This window comes from Aulonocara sp. 'chitande type north' Nkhata Bay, linkage group LG16 (genome assembly GCF_057382095.1).
Source record: "Aulonocara sp. 'chitande type north' Nkhata Bay isolate Kocher_YH1m ecotype deep benthic linkage group LG16, A_spYH_male_GT1.1, whole genome shotgun sequence".
In the NCBI taxonomy this organism is placed as follows: domain Eukaryota; kingdom Metazoa; phylum Chordata; class Actinopteri; order Cichliformes; family Cichlidae; genus Aulonocara; species Aulonocara sp. 'chitande type north' Nkhata Bay.
This window is the reverse complement of record NC_141359.1, coordinates 11,622,272-11,643,152: the sequence shown is the minus strand read 5'-3', so window position 1 is coordinate 11,643,152 and position 20,881 is coordinate 11,622,272. Positions and strand designations below refer to the sequence as shown.

At 41.0% G+C, this 20,881-nt stretch overlaps 1 protein-coding gene across 1 annotated transcript; it reads left to right on the top strand.

The window, feature by feature from the left end:
- The first annotated feature begins 6,581 nt into the window (after positions 1–6,581).
- Positions 6,582–20,223, top strand: lcp1 (lymphocyte cytosolic protein 1 (L-plastin)). Its single transcript, XM_086266327.1, has 16 exons — positions 6,582–6,735; positions 12,474–12,569; positions 13,485–13,633; positions 13,755–13,878; positions 14,584–14,716; positions 15,109–15,190; positions 15,306–15,471; positions 15,705–15,847; positions 16,230–16,325; positions 16,886–17,081; positions 17,266–17,344; positions 17,462–17,576; positions 18,074–18,207; positions 18,452–18,572; positions 18,969–19,093; positions 19,196–20,223. The coding sequence occupies exons 2-16, from the start codon at positions 12,506–12,508 to the stop codon at positions 19,323–19,325; spliced, it is 1,857 nt and encodes a 618-aa protein (XP_086122453.1). The 5' UTR covers positions 6,582–6,735; positions 12,474–12,505; the 3' UTR covers positions 19,326–20,223.
- The last annotated feature ends 658 nt before the right edge of the window (positions 20,224–20,881 follow it).

The following is a 20,881-nucleotide window of genomic DNA, read 5'->3' as shown; positions in this document are numbered from 1 at the left end:
TATTTCTACAATAATTTGTTAGATCAAAAGAGAGATTTTTTTTAGTAGATGTTACAGCACACAAATTTCATAGTGTGTGTTTGATTTGTATTTTTTAATTTACCCCAAAAATTAATTATTTACAAAATTCAGTGGGCTATATATTGAACTTGATTTTAGAGTATTGATTGGAGTATCAATGCCAGGGGTGTAATTTCCAGGGGGGTAAGGGGGGTCATCTGGAATCATCTGGGAATTTACCCAGATTTATTTATTTATTTAGGCAGAGATTTAGAGACATTAGAGACATTAAAGCTATTCTATAGTATAATGTATTATATATAATATTGATACTTTAACTTATCACTATTGCAAATAATATTTCTTACTCTTCTTACTGTTGTGGAACAACTGTGACCATGCTGTTTCCTCTGGGATTAACAAAATATTTCTGACTCTGATTCTGAACAGGCTAACTCAGCAACTCCAAAAGGTGCGAAAGAGCACAGAAGACAGCTAAAGGGGATGATTGGAGAATTTCTCCCTTGATTAAGAACAATACCTTCAAACAAGCAGACAGAGAAGCAATAAAGGCCTGCCAGAGCATCTCAAGGGAGGAAACACAGATTTGATTGGGTTTTGCATTCAAAACCAGGAGCGTCTTCCTGTGTCTGTAGAAAAAATATGAACCAATCTGGTGACAATCATACTGTATGATTATATAATGGATAATAGGTACCTGCTGTTGACACAGGAAACATGCTGTGTTTCTGTGTTTTGTTGCTTCGTGTGAAGGAATGTAATGCTTTCACTAATCTACTGCTTTAATGATTTCACATTTATCTTACATTATTATTATTGGAGGACCATAAAATTCACAGCGTTCTGCTGTAGGTGCTTCAGGATCATACAGTAGTAGAATCTCACACTGATCATCTCTCCCTATATGCTCCCAGTCATGCTTCTGACTTGTTCTGCTTCCTTCTGGCCACTGCAGACTTTTTAGTTTTCAGGATTCAAGCCAGAGATCTCAGTCTCATTACCAGTGATGCTCCTCCACACTGAACTGGGTCAGTTTGCAAAAGAAACCCATGTTTCCATGCTGCGCAAGTTTGAAGCCCACGAGTGCAGCTAAAATGAAAGTGGTCAAGAGATGCACAAGGAGCCAACCTGGAAAGGGAGATATCAAATTTAAATCAGGTATGGTTTTTGATATTTATAATCAGAGTCCTGGAAGTCGTACGATACTTGTTACCTTCCAGGTTTAGATCTTACATGAAAACAACCTGTGTATAAAATCTGACACTACTACAGGCTGAACAGAATGTCTTAAAGAGAAACCAGTGTCTTCACCTACAACTGTAGTATGTAGTATGAACTGTCAGTTGATTATGAATGCATATTAGTGTTTACCAGCTGGGTGTAGAGTACGTTCTGAATGTAGCAAAGAGTTGCTAATGTGATACTAACAGGCAATGGGATATTGTGCCTGAAAGTCCAAATTTTTCTAGCGAGGTCAGACCTGAGGCGACACAGGCTTCATAAAACTTGTTAGAAACATGAAGTGCCTCTACTGAAGAGGTTCAGTAGGCTTACTCTGAGACATTTCCAGGGGAATCCCAGTGTGATGGTGGTGGTGATGAGATAAGAGGGAGCTTTTAAGTCAGATAAGGCAAATATAGACTATTAATCAAACACATATTGTTCATTTTACAATATAAAGTGTTAATTTGGGGCACCGTGAACAAATTTGACTCCCTGGTGGGTGAAGTAGTCTGGGCCTACTTATGAAAGGTGCAGTATTCAAATCCATCAGAATATTAGTGTAAATACAACGTCATGATGTAAGCTGGAAGCACAAACAGCACAAAGGTTAGGACTATTCCTGGTTATGGACTATGAGTCTCTGTTGGTTCGCTGCATGTTTATCCAAGATCAGTCCATATTATATGATGCAAATTAGCCTTTTTTGATAAACATTTAGTAAATAGTACCCCAATTAACAAAACATGATTAATCAATAGTTTATGTTGGTGATTTTTCCTGTAGGTAAAATCTCTGGGGTCCGAGCCGAGCATCTTTGCAATTATAATTTAGCAAAACAGCAACTTTAGTTAGTTACTAGCAACCGACACCTTCTCAGATCAGGATAACAGGAAGCGACACATTGCAATGACACTTGACTTTGAGTTTTTTGTTCTTTGGAGGAGTGGGGGTAGGGTGTTTGCAGTAGTTTGTAGTGGAAGCCCTCAGTGACTCTGTTTGTGAGAAGGGTGCAAATGTGGCCCGAGGGCTGCTCCCGGACGCGGGTGTAAACCTGCTGCCTGACGGATCCCCTCAAACCTGCCCCACTCACATTCAGAGGTGTCAAAGCACCTGCTGCCATGTAGGAGACAAAAAGCAATGTCGCTCATGCTTGAGTAGATTCAAAAATACCAGCTGTGTGCACCCCACAGTGATCAAAAACCAACACTTACTGTGCCCCTCCTGCACTGCAGCCTGTGAACAAGCAAAACCAGGTTGTACATTTATACAAATGCAAAAATTACTTGTGACTTAGGATCTGTAAATATGTGAAATTTCAAAGCCTTGCAGTTAATTTATGATTTATAAATGTATCTCATCTATTGAGAAATGAAAGAAATGAGCTCATTAAAACCTTTTTCTTTGCCTTCGTGTTGACACCAGCTGTTTCCTTGAGACAAGCAGCAGGTGGCACTAACTGTCCTGTCCAGTTTAGTTTCTCTGACATGAGAAAGGTCACAGTTTCTTTGTTGCTCCATATGGATCTGATGCTTTGGCTGATCTTCATTCCATGTATGAACTGAAAATGTGTATTAATAAATGTGCATCTAAACACAAACAGCCTTTTCATAGCAGCTGTTCTGACATGTCAAGGCAGGAAAAGCTTCATCGCTTACTGGGACATTAAATAAAAGTGACTCATTAATGCTATTTATTTCATTGGTGTCTTCTCTGATATGAAAGGGTAAAATAAAAATAAAGGTATGTTGAGAAAGAGGAACAGAACGTGCTCAGAGTTTAGACACAGATATTGCGCGGTGCACTTCCTGTTATTTACGCATCCAAGAGTCTACTTTAAAAAAATTACACATGGCTGCAGAAAATGCAGTTATTACAACACAATTTAACATTGCTCATCTATCACTTCTTTCTTTTCTTCAACACCAGCCATATGTTGACCTGACATCATTACCATGTGATGCCCCAATTTGGGTTGGATGTCACTGACTCACCAGACGACTTGAAATGATCCACTTAATGCTGCTCAGACCAGATTTGAGCAGCACTAAGTGATTCAGCAGTTTTGGTTTGAATTTAGACAACGACATTTGTTTTTTTTTGTTTTGTTTTTTTAAAAGGAAGATTTATGTATGTGAGAATGTGCTCTGTTCCTCTTTTGTATTCCTCTGGTGACCACAGCCAACAGCAGGCCATTTCTTTTTTCAAGAGAGTTTTCCACTTGACAATTTGTCCATTGAAAAAAACGTATGTATTTATAACAGCAGCAGTCAAATCACAACAACAGGTGCTTTGTATTATAAGGTAAAGGTCTTACAATAATACAAAGAAAAACCCAACAATCATATGAACCCCTTTGAACAAGCATGTGGTGACAGTGGGAAGGAAAAAGACAAAAGACACACTGTGGAAGAGAACCAGAGGTTAATAATAACTAACTAATGGTTAAATAATTGAAGTGACTACCAATGAGAGTGCAGAATACCATTGATTGACCTATAACCAGGTAATAACATCTATCAAGGAAAGTAGTGCTGGTAACTAAATCAGATATAGTGCCCTTAAAGTTACTATGGCAATAAGCCAAACAGATAAGCTTCTGTAACAGTGTGGCCAGGCTTAGGGATCACCAACAGTAATTCTATCATTTTTATCACCAGAACATTATTAAAAGTTTGAGAAACATTAAAAATATGATTTAGTTAGCATTTACTATAGTCCTGAGTTGCTAAGAACCTAGCCTAGCAGAATAACACACTAAGGCTTAAAATGGCATGTTAGTTAAGTTATGCAAAAACACTTTAGTGGACATATTATGTACTCCAGTTCTGTTTGTAATTAGTCACATCTTAAAATAGATGGAAACAGTCAAGTGGTCACCAGGAGTCCAGTGGGTGGCAGCATGTGGGCTCTTTGGAAAGTGTTTTTGTAAGAACATCCCTCTATGGGCACAGCTACAAATAGCTACTACATGGCACTACTTTGCTTAAGTGACCCGTAGGAACAACCAGGATCAACCAGCTGTTTTCACAATTAGATAACAAACCACACATTCAGGGGTAACGCAGTCAGTGGGCTAGTGGAGTGATGAATCCATATTTTTAATATTTGGTTCAAACTATTACACAAATTATCTTGATGCATGCTCAATCATCCAGGTAAGTAAATCTCCAAAGGTTGATTCTGTTCATCTGGACGTGGCCTCCTTGACTCAGCGCTCAAACCAGCGTTCCTCCCTGTTCCTCCCCTCCTGCTGGTTTGAGCGCAGAGTCAAGGAGGCCATTTACATGAAAAGGGAAAGACCATCTCTGAATCGAGGAGGGGGCCTAATCAATGCTGTGATTGCAGCCATTCCCCAACTCTCTGTGAATGGTACTCATGGCCATTGATCAGTGGGCTTTGATCAGTGGTCATGAGAATTTGCATAATTATGATGAAGGAACTGACCTCCCAGCCCATCGTTCCTTCAGTGGGCTAGTTTCAGTCATTATGCAAATGTACTGTTTATAAGGTTGGAGAAACCTGCAGTCAGCTGAGACTGAAGAAGTCACTTGGATGAGTGACAAAACGTTTCTCCCACTGAAAATGCTACATCCAGATGAACAGAATCAACCTTTAGAGATTACACAAATTACTTAGTAGCTTACCTATGAGTTTTCAGGCTTTGCTGAAGAATAAAGGTGGCCATGCCAAATATGGACTTTCAGGTAGTTACAAGGATACAATTGCACGTTTCCATAAATCACTGCACCTATTTTCCCTTTTATAAAAAAGTGAGGGGTGGCTCAAGACTTTTGCACAGTACTGTATAATGTCGTAAAAAAGAGAGCTTTCAGAGGACTCTGAGCAATCCTGTGAAAAACAAAGTGCACTAAGTACAATAATTAGAAGTAATCTTTTCTCTATGACTTGCTGGTATCTCACATTATTGTGGGTTCATTTTGGTCCATTTTCTTTGTAATGTTGTTTCACTTTGTTGAAGTTTGAGGTTTTTTGTCTGCGCACTGCTCTCTTGAGTTTCTACCACAAGATTTCAGTCAGACTGAGGTCTGGACTTTGACTCCGCCATTACACAAGCTCAATTCCTTTCTTTTTCAGCCATTCTATTGTAGATTTGATGGGTGTGCTTGGGATCATTAGAGATCAGATAGATGGTCACACATTTGACTCTCGAATAGTTCGCGGTGACTCAGTGACACCAATGTGCCCAGGTCCTGTGACCAAATCATGACCCCCCCACCACCGTGTTTGACAGCTGGTATGAGGTGTTTGTGCTTATTAACTGTGTTTGGGTTTCTCCAAATACAGTGCTGTGCTTTATGGTCAAACATCTTCACTTTGGTCTCATCTATCCAAAGGACATTGTTCCAGATGTCTTTGTGGTTTGTGCTGAGATGTACTTTTTAGAGAGCTGAGACTCTCTCCTGGCAAACCTTCCAAACAAGTCATATTTGTTCAGTCTTTTTCTAATTGTGCCATCATGAACTTTAACATTAGCTTGCTAGCTGCAGTCTTTAAAGTCTGACATTGTTTTTTGTTGTGTATTTTTGCAGGTTCTCTGAGAATTGCACAGTCTGACTTTGGAGGGAATTTGCTGGAACTTTGGGAAGGTTGATGCACTGTGCTGACACACCCCTGCACTTAACTACTCCAGACCTGCAAACTGCCACAACCTCTGCTTTTTAGAGGTGCTCACACTTTTTGATCGTCATTTAATTAACTGCACTTGATACTTACCCTCTTAGTTTCTATGGAAGCATTAATGCCACACTTAGTTTTTTACAGGTGGGCATGAAAATATTCTTTTTCACAGCACAGCTGTAGTTTACCTAACTGTTCCTCCGTGCATGGCTCTCTGTAACTCCAGCTCTCTGTTAGTAGTCTTTCTCTACTTTTTGTCTTTACCTGCCTCTCAGCTTCCCTCCTTGCTTTATCTAACAACAACAACAACAACACTAACAACCACAATTATATCCAAATAAAAATGAAACTGCAGATTAAATAAGTAGATACTAAATGATATAAGGTGACGGAGAAAAACTACTTGCCCACATTTCTTCAGTATTGATTCATCTATTGAATTTGTTTCTTTTAACTAACACCTTCTTTTTGATGTCACAATGTTTTAAATGATACCACTGGAGTCCTGCGACACCTAAACGTCCACGGCGACTGCTCAAAAACTGTAAAAGAAGCTTCAAACCTTTAGCGGTGGGGGGTCACCTTGACTTGTAGCCACCGCGCATTGCCATATAAAGACAAAAAACGCCTTTCATTCCTGTTTCTAGTTTCAAGTGTTGCATGTCACTTCCTTCCTCTTAGATTTGAATAGATGCGTCGTTGCCCTGCTTTCAGTCCCAACTCAGTGCGCTGTCTGAAAAGCAGTGAGCAGCACAGCAGCCAGAAGAACCGACTGAGGACGAAAGAGATAAAGACAGACGACAAGTGTAACCCTCCGAGCCCAGAGATCAGCTTCCTCACTACGTCTCTCAGGTAAAGAAGGTAGAGGGCAGGTGGCTTCTAATCCACGTAGGTATTTCCTGAAGGCGTAACTGCAGGGTGAGAGAAAGACTCAGATTTTTCTTTTTAATATTTAATAGATATTAAATATTAAAAGATAGAGAGAGAGAGCAAGAAAGACCGAGAGATAAAGGACATCTCTGCAGGACATCTTTGTAATGATGTATTATCGCATATATAGCTGCACAGCCATTGATTTTAGTACTGAAGCTGGATCTTTCTTGACTGCAGCTCGGTTTTGCTGCTGTATTCATTAAAGCCTGCCCTGCTTTAGAAACCAACAGCACAAAACTCCAAACCTTGTTTGCTCCAAACCTAAACGCCTTGTTTACAGCGTGCATGTTGCCTTTAATCATTTAACACCTGCCACACATAAATTAAACAATAAGAGCAGTTAGAAGCAGAGTGAGGCCTGCATGGGGGAGAGGAACAGTGCAGAGAGCTGAAAAAGGAAGTTTGCGGTTTTCAAACTTCAACTGCAAAAAAATCCCTTTAAGGTAGCAATGGGTGGGCAGAAATCTAGAGATCATCTCAGGACAAGCGATTAATACTTTATGATTGGAGAAGATGCTAAGCTGTGGATACAGTTAACTCAGAGCCGCTTGGACGATGCGCACTAAGAGATGAGATCGGGGCCATGATGCTTTGAGACGGCCCTCTTTCTTTGTGCTTTTTGCAGCTTTTTAAAGTACTTGTACTCATGTTTACCAAATAATAATACTTCTGCTACACTACTTTGCTATTTGATTTTACTTGTCAATCATGCAATATTCTGATGAAACAGGATGCTTGCCAACAGATGAAGCAACACGTGCACATTCAGTGCAGGAAATTGTTGACGCTTGCTAGTGTTGCATGTTTTAGATCGTGCCGCTGCAGGCCATTAAGAGGCCGAATGGAAATGAGGAGAAACATAGGTGTAAAAGCGTTTCCTGTGGTGTGAGGCTTTGTTAAACAAATGACAGCATGCACGAAGCATGGGATATGCGATGCTGCGGTGAGGAAACATACCGCCCTCGCTTTAACACATAGAACACACTAAAATGGCCTGTTTGCATCATGTTTTCCCCCCACGCTTTTCTCTGTAATGACGCCAGCTCACCATAGCAGCGTGCAGAGCTTTGGTGGCATGTTCTCCGATTATTTTCAAAGTGGAAGGTGGAAATCTTTACAGTTAGATTGTTTTAATATCAGGTGGCGCAGTGGTGCAGGGTCACCTCACAGCAGAAGAACTGGTACAAATCCCAGCTGGGGCCTCTCAGCGTGGAGCTTGCACGTTCTCCTCATGTCTGCGTGGGTTCGTTTTGGGTTCAGAGACGTGCATATTGGGGTGTAGGTGTGAATGTGAGCGTGGTTGTCTGATTGCTTCTGACAGGCTGACAGGCTGATGACTTGGCTAGTGCATGCCCCGCCTCTCGCTGGGGACATATTTAGTAATCCTAAATCATCAAAGCTTCAGCAACACTTCACTATTTTAACTATGTTAGAAATTACACTAAGAGATTTCAGACACAACATTCATGTGTAAGTAACTTTAGATTTTAATATTTTTGTTGTTGTTGTTTTATTATAAATGCTGTTTAGTCCAGGTGTTAGCCAGAGTCAAGATACAAAGCAGTGCTGGGAAAAGGTGAAATACACACAGACTCATGACCCATGTACATGAGAAAGTTAAACCATGTGAACCGTAAACCCTGTTTTTAAGGCGGTTAAAGTTTTCAGAAGGAAAACAATATTAGCAACAAAAGGAGAACTCATGCATGCAGATGCTAAATCAGAAATAGTTGATCTAAAAAATCTCTAAAAATAAAACTGTGAAAAGAAACTGGAACTTCTTGCCACAGAGATAGTTTGAGGCAGATCATGGAAGAGCATCAGTGCAGAAGAGCTCAGCGACACTTTGCACCATAAAGGCCAGACTGAGTCATTTCATTTCCATGACCCATTGCAAGACTTTTAGCACATTAAAAGTGTTAAGACCCGTACTTTTGCTGAGCGGAGTTTCATTTCTGCTTCTGACTTCTGGCTGCTGTCTAACAGGCCGCTTGATTTTCAGTGGCTCAAAGCTAATTCTCGTACCTAAAAGATATGAAAAGCTTACATGTGTGCGCATGGTGAATTTGGCTCCAAAATCAAAATAAGAGTGCCAGAGCAGACATACTAGCAGCAGCTAATGTTTGCCAGTGGTTGAGTCTTGCGTTTGTCATTCACCCACGCTCGAAAAAAAGAAAAAGAATCTGCCCAAATTTAATAGTATAAATAATCTAACAGTATAAATCCCTTATAAGGCCCTTTTTGGGTGCTTGTGGCACATTTATCCAACTATGTTGTTTATCTTTGTATATCTTAGACTGCACTATTTTTTATCCTTTATCATGCTGCTGTAACATCTATGTAAGTATCTATAGATCTATCTATTGCTGACTTCAGGCTGTGTTTATTGCTAACTAATTTAATTACATGTAAGTTTCCCAAATAATTTAGTTACACAAGTAAATGTGAAATGTTACATTTAATGGAATCTGCCCAAATGAAATTTACTTGATTGGTACAAATGCAGTTTACACCAGGCACATTTTCCTTAATCATGAATTATTTGAATAAATTAACCTTATATTTCAGTTGCATTGTTCTCATATTTATTGTTTCATGTTCATTGCGGGCGAGGAATCTTTTTATTAGTGTATCTGAGTGCCTTGCTTCCAAGTCCAAAGGGCTGCTGCAGAAAGGAGCTAATCATCTCCTACACCTATTCTCACTCTTTATAAACAATTAAACAAAACCCAGTCCGGCCCTCCATGAAGGACATTTCACTGTTGCCCACTTGAGGCTGAGAAACATTTACTGTAACCTGCACAGTTCAATCCAAATGATTCATACATCTGTAACCTGTCATCTCTATGGATCTGATCCACAAATGTGCATCATTAAGTCTTTCTTTATTTTTTTTCTTCACTTGTAGCTCAGTGGGGTTAGCTTTAGCGGTTTTAGCATTCATGGGGAAAAACGAAAGGAGAAGAAGTTTGGGTGTTTTTACACATTTACATATTCTGACTCATACCAATATTAGCTGCGTCTTTATTTATCCTATCTTGGATAGATCACCTGGAATCAGCTAACTTTACTCTTTTTAAGGCAGCTTTCTTTTGATTGGCTGCCCCTCATTAACATTGGTATAACAGGTAATTTTACAACAGTCATTTTAAACAAAGTATTTCGTCATTACCTTACAGCTGTCTGCAATCAGTTACTTATCTTTCATCAGTATCCTTCAATTGCATAACATGGAAACGCAGGCTGAGACACTTCTCTTTATACTGCGACACCATCTAATAAATCGATATGCATTTTACAGCAATTTGCCTTTTCTTATCATCCCTTACATCAGGTTGCTTTTCATCCAACAATTTCATTAATAAAGTCATAAATTTTAAAGTCATCATCAAACCGTCTTCCCTGTAAATCTGTTGTACCCCCGTTCCTCCTTTTGTCTTAAATGTTACTTTGTGTTTCTCTTCACATTCGACTGCCAAAAAAGGATCTGAAGTCGACAAATGCTCGGAGTGAATCATGACAGACTGAAATAGAACGTCATGTGATTGGCAGCTACTCAGAACTGCTTCACTCTTCCTTATCTGCTGCTTTTTCATTTCTAATAAGCAAAAAAGAAACAGGTCATGAACACATGTGGTCATTGTCAACGTGACTGTTTGGCTGCAAAAATCGACAGCGCTCCAGTTAAATCGCGTTCTTTAAAAATGCAACGCATGATAGTGCAAGGAGAATATAATGCAATGATTTCTGTTCATTTAGTCTCTGTGTTGCCTAAGGGACACTGGAAACATTAGGTTTACTCGGTGGCATAAATAGTACATGAATAAATAAATCTGTATCTAGAGTGTTAAACCAAAACTGGCAGAACGGTGAAATAAAGGACCTTCTGTCACATTACAGCATCAGAAGTAAATGTTACAAATAGTCAAAGTTTCCACACTTGCAGTCTGAAGTTTGGCACTGCTCTGCCTCATTTGCGATGTGACCTCAAACTTCCCCACTGAACTGAGATCATCGATCACATCTTCAGTTGCTCAGTTCCTCTCTGTGAATTTCAACTTTTTTGTGAGTAAAGAACATCTAAAGGAGTAAAACCTGACTGTGTTGTTGCGTCCAAGAAGCTGTTTTAGACAGAGGCTGAAAGGCTGAGGTTGATGGGCTCCCAGCAGTCCTCAGAACTAAAACTTCTACATCCAAGGAGCAAAATGTGCCTTCAGCAGCTGAGAGTCAGCTTACACATAAAACATCATTAGCTCTACTGCAGCATTTTTGCATGCAACAACATGGTGTGAGAGTTTCTGTTTGCAGATCCCTGTCTCCAGTTCCTGGTGGATGTTTGTCCCCAAATGAAAGCTAGACAGAGTTTGAACATGCCATCGATCCATCCATCTCTTGATCTCTTCATCAGCTCTCAAAAACTAAATAAATTAGTTTAATTCTTCTTAATTTAATCACTAGCTTAAATTGTGGTTCATCGTTTATCACAGATTCAAACAGGGTAACGTCGTCTTTGACTATAAATCAAATCAGTAATGATAACACCCAGAAATGTAAATTCTCAGACAGCTGCAGCTTTGGTTGCTGTGGTCTCTGAGCTAATTCTCTTTGGCTCTAAACTGCAATCATCTGAATTTTCTGTTACATCACAAATCTTTTAGCATAAGAACCTCTTTTGATGCCCAGTAGTAGGGGTGATGGCTCCGCCCACTGATTGCCTAGCAGCAGAGAAAATACCGTCAAAATGAGACGACCCTAATCCAATTGATTTATGTCCAAACAACATAAACAGTCATCAAGCTAGACTAACAGAGATGCATAGAGCGATTCCTTGATTTACTGAAGCGATGGTAGCTGCTGCTAAACCAGTGGCTACACTCAGTACCTCAAAAGATTCTCAGCAATTAAAAAGTACCACCCCATAGAGTGAGACTTGTTGTTGTTGCACAGCTTTGGGTAGACCCTTTATTTATTGCATGGGTTGTTAGAGGGACCGTGTTTCTAGAAATGTTCTTCAGAGACGTCCACACAGGAAGAGACCAGCAGTGTTGTGTCGACTGGAGACTGCAGGGTGTCAGGGATACAGAGTGAAACAAAAATAGGCCGTTTCCAAGTTCAGCTTCAAGGTGAGCAGCTGATGCACCCACCAATGAGAGCAAAGGATACTTTTGATTGACATATGATGAGGTGGTAATTACAAAACTGGAGGCTTGAATGTCGACTAGACAACCGCCATCTACAAATGCAGACGCAGCTTAATGTGAATGAAAAGATTCAGGTTACTAAACAGGGTTTTTGTGAACCAGAGCATCACTGTGCTGTTTCCTCTTTTGGCAAAGAATTTGTGTGTACTTGCGACTTGACTGTGGGTGGTTAAAGGTTACCTGGGGGACCTCAGAGTGCTCTGATCTTATTACACACGCAGCAGTAATGAACAGAGAGGCTTTTGTCTGTCAGGCAGGAAGTGAAGCACAAGCAGGAAGTTTTACACTGGCAGAAATGAGAACTGAGCAGTTTGCTTCACAGTAGAAAATCAGGATACCATCTTTGAATTTCCTCTTTCTTTCTCCACCACATGGTCCCTGCTTACATGCTCCTCAGTGCTGACAGGCTTTGACTTTTAAATTTAAGGATGTCTTGTGTTTTTTCTCTTGTGCCAGTTTCAGGTTCCTCTACTGATTCACGCTTCAACATGGCCGCCCCACCGATCACTGCAGAGGAGCTGGAGGATCTTAGAGAAGCGTTCACTAAAATTGGTAAGATAGATCAGAATCAGAAAGACTTTATTTATCCCCAAGGTGCAATTAACAAACAACAGAGCAGCATAACGTTGAAGATAAGGACAATAAGAACAGGCAATAAGAGTGAGATAATAAATACACAGAATATACAGTATATACAGTTTTAAAATCACAGTTTTAAAATTAAAGTGACTAAAAGTCTGATGTTCAGAGGATCTCTGAAGGTGTGCTCAAAAGATGTAAGACTTTGACTCTGTTAGTGTGTTTAAAATGTCCTGGGTGAGTGGGAAAAGTCAGACTTGGCTGTCTTTTGATAGTTCTTTCCTCTAATAGTATTTTTCTTTCTTCTCATGACAAAGATTTGATCATTCCAAATTTCATACAGTTACCATTCAAATAAATACAAATGCCATGTAAGGAAGAGATCCCTAAGAAGACACAGCAACAGGTTAAACTAATATCATTTTGAATATTTGAGTAAGGATGATGTGTAATCTCAGCAGCCTGTGCAGCCACAGAGATGAGAAGGAAGTTACACACCGGACATGAAGTTAGATAATGAAACAATACCTATGACTAATATTTCAGGCCGGACATTGGGTTAGAGAGTAGTGTGCAATCTGCGCCGTTAGCAGAGTGAATAGAGCAGAGTAGAGTAGCTTTGCATGATGACTTTAGCTTCACTCCATCTTTCTTCTGATTGGTTGGAGTTGAAGAGGAGATGATTTGGGCGCACAGAAGCTCCACCCACCCGCTGTGTGCCTGAGATGACCATATTAAGGATATCCACCTGACATCATACAGAGCTGTGCCTGAGCCATTCAGAGCGGCTCACATGAGTTCCTTTACTGTCTTCATTGTATGAGACTTTATAGGGAAAGTTTAATGGACCCTCTTTAAAGTTGTGCTTTCCCCTCCATCCTCCTCCAGATGTGGACAATGACGGCATTATCAGCAAGGATGAGCTTGATGCTGTCCTCAAGGCTGCCAACCTTTCACTGCCGGGCTACAGAGTCAGAGAGATGATCCAGGAGCTGAGCAAGAGCAGCGAAGAGCTCAACTTTGATAAGTTTACTGAAGTGAGTTTACTGTAGAATGATCAGACAAATACACAGTGCAGACATAGTGTGTTGATCACTCACTTCATGCATACTGCATAAATGATTATTTCTCACCTTTCTTTCTTGTTCCCATCTCCAGATTGTCCATGGACTAAAGAGTGCAGAGGTTGCAAAGACCTTCAAGAAAGCAATCACCAAGAAGGAGGGCATCTGTAATGTGGCAGGAACCTCAGAGCAGACTGGCACTCAGCACTCTTACTCAGGTCAGCACACACACAGTCGTGTTTTCATATCTTAGTAGGGCCATCAAATTGATATCACGCTTTCTCTCTAGCCGCTTACCCTAACCATCAAAAATGAGTGCCTAACCCTAACCCTTAGCCTAAACTTAACCATAACCTAACTGTAAGCCTGACACTAAAACCACATTTTGAGTCTCAAAAATGCCTTCAACCTTGTGGGGACAGGCATTTTACTCCATAAGGTCTGTTGGTTCCCGTAAGCATAGTAACATTCTCATTTTTGGTCCCCACAAAGATATGGAAACACACACACACACACCCAAACCATCTGAATACATCAGACATTACTGGAGAGTTTTCATATCAATAGTTCACTTGATTTGATGCCAACCAAGCTTAAAAGTGTTTATGTAAACAATAAAACAAACCTATTATTCAATATGAGATGCTAACCTGTGTGAATGAAATGCATCAGGATAAATGAGGCCACCGATAGAAAATTCAAATAGTCTGAGTCAGTAAAAAGTACATCTGTTGTTATATGTGTGCATTGTTGAACTTGCCTCAGGAAATCATCTGAATGAATCAGACACCAAAGTCTGACACACATATGTTTATAAAAAGAAACAAAAAAAACCAAACAATCAGTTTTGTTAATATTTTGCACGTGGTCGATGCAGATGATCATCCAGCTGCTCACTTTAATTTGCTTTTTTTGTTCTGCAGAGGAGGAAAAGGTAGCCTTTGTGAACTGGATCAATAAAGCTCTGGAGAAGGATCCAGACTGCAAACATGTTCTGCCCATGGATCCTAACACCAACGACCTGTTCACCGCCATGGGAGATGGGATCGTTCTCTGGTACGTTATCTTTCACAGGAACAACAGCTGACTTCCTGAAAACTTAAATCACGGTTTTACATACAGGGGTTGACCCAGTTTGCATAATTTTTACAGACGTGCTTGGGTTGGATATTACTTCAGTTTTAAATAGCTATAATAACTTTACTGGTTGGTTATAAACTGAAAATTTGAGCAAATTTAAAAGTTTAAATGAGAAATCCAACTCCAAAAAAGAAGACAACTGTGATACTGTGTAATAATTTTTAGATCTCTTAAATGTACTGTACTTCTTTGCTGAGATATCTTAGCTTCAGGGACATTTAAAAAAAAAGCCTTTATCAGTTCTACTTTCGAATTGGGGAAAGAAAACAGTTCCGTTATCAATCTGGATGTTTTTCCTCTCTTGTTAGTAAAATGATCAACCTGTCTGTAGCCGACACCATCGATGAGAGAACAATCAACAAGAAAAAGCTCACACCCTTCACCATCCAGGTGAGACTCTCCTGGATTCTGGCAACGCTTTTCATCTCCTTTACCTACCACTGTGCACAATCAGCAGTCTAACAGAGTCTCTGTGCATGGGATATCTTACTGCTTGATCTAACAGGAGAACCTGAACCTGGCCCTGAACTCTGCATCAGCCATTGGCTGCCATGTGGTGAACATTGGAGCTGAGGACCTGAAGGAGGGCAGGCAGCACCTGGTCCTGGGTCTGCTGTGGCAGGTCATCAAGATCGGGCTGTTCGCTGACATTGAGCTCAGCAGGAATGAAGGTGCGTGTGTTTCTCATTTAGAATACAATGAAAGCTAAAAATAGACTAAAAAATGACCACAGATGTTAAAAAAATACTTTGGAAGTGATATTATTTACTTGCTGAGAATCAGATTCATGTATTCAAGACAAAAGTAAAACCAAAGCCACCAGCTACTTTTCAGTTGCTTACCAGCTAATCTATACTCACTCCATGCACATGAGGATGTTTTTAATGAAAACACATGCGTGCAGCTCTGATCGCTCTGCTGCGGGATGGAGAGAGTCTTGAGGATCTGATGAAACTTTCCCCCGAGGAGCTGCTGTTGCGTTGGGCCAACTATCACCTGGAGGAGGCGGGCTGTGGCAAGATCAACAACTTCAACAACGACATCAAGGTGATCACTCACACACACACACACACACACACACACACACACACACACACACACACACACACACACACACACACACACATCTGGGCCTTGTGTATAATGCATAAGCAGTCTCAGGCCCAGAAACACAAGCTGGGTTTAAACAACATCAGCAAAAGTAAGTCTAACTCTGTGTTCTCAGAGTCCCGCAGACCAAACGGAGAAAAGAACTGGAGTAGCCGAGTTGTGATCACTTTTATTCTTAAACGAAAGTAAAATCAGCCAACATCAATTTTTCATCGATACCGTACTACAGACAGACTCACATTAAAGACCTTTTCTTCTCTACAGTGTGAAGTTTTTGTTTGGCTGCTAGAAGGTAACCTTTCCAAACTGTTTGTTCCAGGATTCGAAGGCGTACTACAACCTGCTGAACCAGGTGGCACCCAAAGGAGACGAAGAGGGAATTCCCCCCATTGCCGTTGACATGTCAGGACTCAGGGTAAGACACCTGAGCATGCATCTGATAGCCATAGTGACCATTTATAGAACTAGTTCTGATATGGTTTCCGAAAGAGACTCAGGCGCAGGCCAGGGTATTCCTTTAAGCGAAGAACAGTGCATTTATTCACAGTGAACACAATCACCAAGTGGCTATATACAACGTGCAGGGGAAACGGGTCCGGGTCGCCAGGGTCCGTGGGAAACAGGGTTAGGGGGAAGGGTGCTCCACACTTTCTGTACAAAAGCTCCTCCTCAGTCACTCCTCTCAGAATCCGGTTCCAAAAACGATCTAAACACAAAAGGTCGGGTTAGCGGGATAATAACAAAGGGCTTTCAAGATACAGGTTGGCAGATACACAAGTTTGACTGACGCTGATAGCTCAACGATCCAGCGAAGACTAGTGCAGACTCGCCATCTTAAGTAGTGCAGTAATCAGCTGGGATCAGCGGCCGGTGCGGTGATGAGAGCAGGTGTGTGGGCCAGCAGCTTATTTTGAGTGCAGGAAACTCTGATTTGGTTCTCACATTCTAATGTCGGCCTTGCTGCTCGCTCTGCAGGAGAAAGACGACCTGAAGCGAGCGGAGCTCATGCTGGACCAGGCCGACCGGCTCGGGTGCAGACAGTTCGTTATGCCCACAGATGTCGTCCGCGGCAACCCTAAGCTCAACTTGGCTTTTGTTGCCAATCTGTTTAACAAATACCCGGCTCTGAAGAAGCCAGAGAACCAGGACATCGACTGGAGCTCCATCGAAGGTAATGTAAATGGTAAATGGTAAATGGACTGGTTCTTATATAGCGCTTTTCTACTCTTTCTGAGCACTCAAAGCGGGCTTAATTCATATGTGAGAGATTCCCAACTTTCCCGATCTCTGTGCCCTAGTTTTCCTGCCATGGATGTTTAATAGCAGACTTTTTTTGTTTGTTTGTTTGTTTCCAGGTGAAACCAGAGAGGAGCGCACCTTCAGGAACTGGATGAACTCACTGGGAGTCAACCCTCGTGTCAACCATCTCTACGCGTAAGACACCTCACCGGTCTTCCTCTGTCCTTCTTTGACATGCAGCATGTTGAGAATATGAACACATTCTCCAGATTACAACAGCAAAGCAGCGTGATGTGTTTGTTTGTGCTGCAGAGACATCGACGACGCCTTGGTGATCTTCCAGCTGTACGAGAAGATCAAAGTACCAGTGGACTGGGACAGAGTCAACAAACCTCCCTACCCTAAACTGAGCAGCAACATGAAGAAGGTACAACAGCTCAACACAGTTCAAGTCACACACGATGGCTCTTTCTGTGTCAGTTCTTCAAAGGACTCTCATCTCACTCTTCAAGGGGAAAGACATCCATTTATGATGGATATGAAAACCCCCCAAAACATTTTCATTAAATTTGACACTGTGCACCAAATCCACGTTGCCTTTTCTAGAAAGCTCAAATTTCCATTCATATTATATGCAAAATTTGCAATGATGTTCGCTCTCCTGATCCCACTATGAATTCTTGAAATATTTCTGTATTCATTCACAGCAGCCAATGATTGGAATGAAAACATCTTTCACAAACAATTTTTTTTTGTTATGTGACACATACTATGCATGTTGTAATGACACATTACACATATCTGTGAAAGGATTCACCTGATCTGGCCTGTGTCCAGCTGTAAACAACAGGACATCAAATATTTTAGGGATTTCAAGCATCCACATATCCGTGCTGAACCCGAGCCTTTGTTTGTGCGTTCCAGCTGGAGAACTGTAACTACGCCGTGGAGCTGGGAAAGAAGGAGGCCAAGTTCTCTCTGGTCGGCATTGCGGGTCAGGATCTGAACGAAGGGAATCGAACCCTCACCCTCGCTCTGCTCTGGCAGCTCATGAGGAGGTAAAACCTCACTTCACTCACCTCTCACATCTCTTTGGTCTCATCTTCTTGTTTTGATTGCTCTGATTTGCGAGGGCTGTTGTTCTAACCTGATATGAAATCCGCAGATATTTGAATGGGGGTTTGGCTGTTAAAGAAAGCGTGGTAATGCACTGAAGGGTGTATGGAACCAGAAACTATTTAACTTAGTCTGCTTAGAAATGCCCGATTCAGGAATCTCTAAGCTACCTGTGTGTGCACCCAGGTACACCCTGAATATCTTGGAGGACCTTGGCGATGGGCAAAAGGTGATCGATGAGACCATCGTGTCCTGGGTTAACGACAACCTGACAAGGGCCGGAAAATCCACAATCTCCAGCTTTAAGGTAACACACCTCGACAGTATGGACATGGAAATCCTCCTTAGCCTCCAATTAAATGCTCCAGTGTCAAAGTTTTGATTACATCACTTCCTGTGCACAGATTTATCACGGCTTTAAAGGGAACCTATTCTACTTTTTTCCAGCTCCAGATCTTTATTGCTGAACTTCGCTAGAGTTGCTTTGCATGCTTTGTGGTTCAGAATAATCCAAGTTTATGTTACACTGGGCCTTGATGAAACTGCTTAACAGGTTATCCTCTGTGTGAAACAAGAACAAAAACCCAACAGGGAGTTTTTGGTTACACTCTGGATGGCAACCAGGCTCATAGCAGTGTAGTTTCACATCTGTAACACTAAACAATGAGAGATTTACGTTAACTCTGCTGTTGTTGTTGGTTAGGACCGGTCCATCAGCACCAGCATGCCGGTTCTTGACCTGATTGATACCATCCAGCCTGGATCCATCCGGTACGACCTGCTGAAGACCGAAGACCTGACTGACGAGGAGAAACTCAACAACGCAAAGTACGTACAGCTCTTCTTACAGCTTCTTATCACTTAACAGTTCAGAAATGTCTCTGCATCGCCAGCAGCAGGAATTTAATCCAACAATTACTGTGTCTTTAGGTACGCCATCTCCATGTCCAGGAAGATTGGCGCCCGGGTGTATGCGCTCCCCGAGGACTTGGTGGAAGTCAAGCCTAAGATGGTGATGACGGTGTTCGCCTGCCTCATGGCTCGTGGCCTGAGGGCCTAAAACCACAATCACTTCCTGTCTGTGAAGAGGGGACCTCTAAGGCTAGCAGCCAAAGGAAATGAGTTGCTAATGCAGAGGCTCCACTCACAAGTTGTGGCTTTAGACTGTAACTTTTTAATGACCAGAAATATTGGATTTATGATGGCAATACGGCTGTGGGACACATTTTGTAACATCTGCTGGTGATTGATGTCTTTCACTCATGTTTCTCTTAAATGTACAATAGAAAACTGTTTTATTCAAACCCAAGAAGCTGAAATAATCCCAAGGGTCAAGTTAAACCTCACCTAAAGAGTTGCTTTAAAATCACACAGGTCACAGGTGTGACTTTAAATTAGTTTTTACATGAAAATATGAATATTAGAAAAAGGATCTGTACCAGTCTTGATTTTCAAAGTGTTTAAGTCAGCTACAAAGATTTCTACCTCCAGCAAATAAACTAAGGGGAAAAAGTTCAAAGTGTTTCACTGCAGACTTTTAGCTTCAGTGTCTGTTACAGTAGCTGATCCACAACTCACAGAAGAGGACAAGTAAACAGGTACAACCAGGAAACAAGCACAAAAATGGTCTGCTAAAAAAAAGAAGGTTTTGAAGGCAGCTGATTGGAGATTAAATGTCCATCTTTGTTGCTGTATTAATTTTCCACTTTTCCTCAATCTTTTAACTGCGAACATTAGCAAAAAAAAAAAAATTTCCACTAAGACTTAGCCGGAGCATACATACAATCCACATTATATCACAAAGAGTTTTATTTTCTATGCAGAGCTGCAACATTTCCCATTTCATTTTTTAAATTTCTGTGAAACCACAAGTGATCAGTGTAACACAGCCATCTGATTACAAATCAAAATGTTTATATGTGATGTTTGCAAGCAATAAACCAACAATTTTTTTATTACTTTTGTTATTTTTCATCCTGACATTTAAGTGGGGTAATCACTAAGATTATATAGATTATATAGTGATAGTGATGGACACTGTGGGATGCACACCTGGCTCTCACTCAGAAAACAGTTTTGTTTTTCCCTGATCTCAGTGGAAAATGTTACAAGCTCCAACTGCCATTACCCTGACACACTAGATGCCAGTGTTAAGACTTGCTGCTCACCTGGCCGCCCATTCTTCATTACATGACCCACTTTAACTCTTACCTTCATTGAGGCTTTCAGCACTTGTGGTGTGAAATTAATAACTGGCGGTACAGCAATTCCCAAAAATGAACATAAGCAGTAGACCAGTGTGTGGTAAATGCTAAAGGAGAACTGCAGCGGTGGGATCAGCCAGCTGTTATCGTGGCTGCTGTTCAGATACATCAGTAAAAGTTGTTTTTAGCCTTCTTTGGCAGTTAGACTGACACCATGTTCACTCTTAGCTGCAACTTAATATTTAACAGATATATTCTTTCTTAAAATGTAGAATATATTTAGAGTCTTTAAACTGTCTACAGGAAATACTGTGTCCGTCTGTATAAAAAGATTTGAGTGTCACAGCCATTCAAGTACTCACCATGGCAGGCAGGCAGCACAGGGGGATGTGAGTGACAAGAGAAATGTAAC

Coding starts and splice junctions, on each gene's coding strand:
- lcp1 (XM_086266327.1), top strand. CDS start 12,506: ATGGCCGCCCCACCGATCACTGCAGAGGAGCTGGAGGATCTTAGAGAA. Junction 15,472..15,704: donor TGAGCTCAGCAGGAATGAAG/GTGCGTGTGTTT, acceptor ACATGCGTGCAG/CTCTGATCGCTCTGCTGCGG. Junction 18,208..18,451: donor CTCTGGCAGCTCATGAGGAG/GTAAAACCTCAC, acceptor GTGTGCACCCAG/GTACACCCTGAATATCTTGG.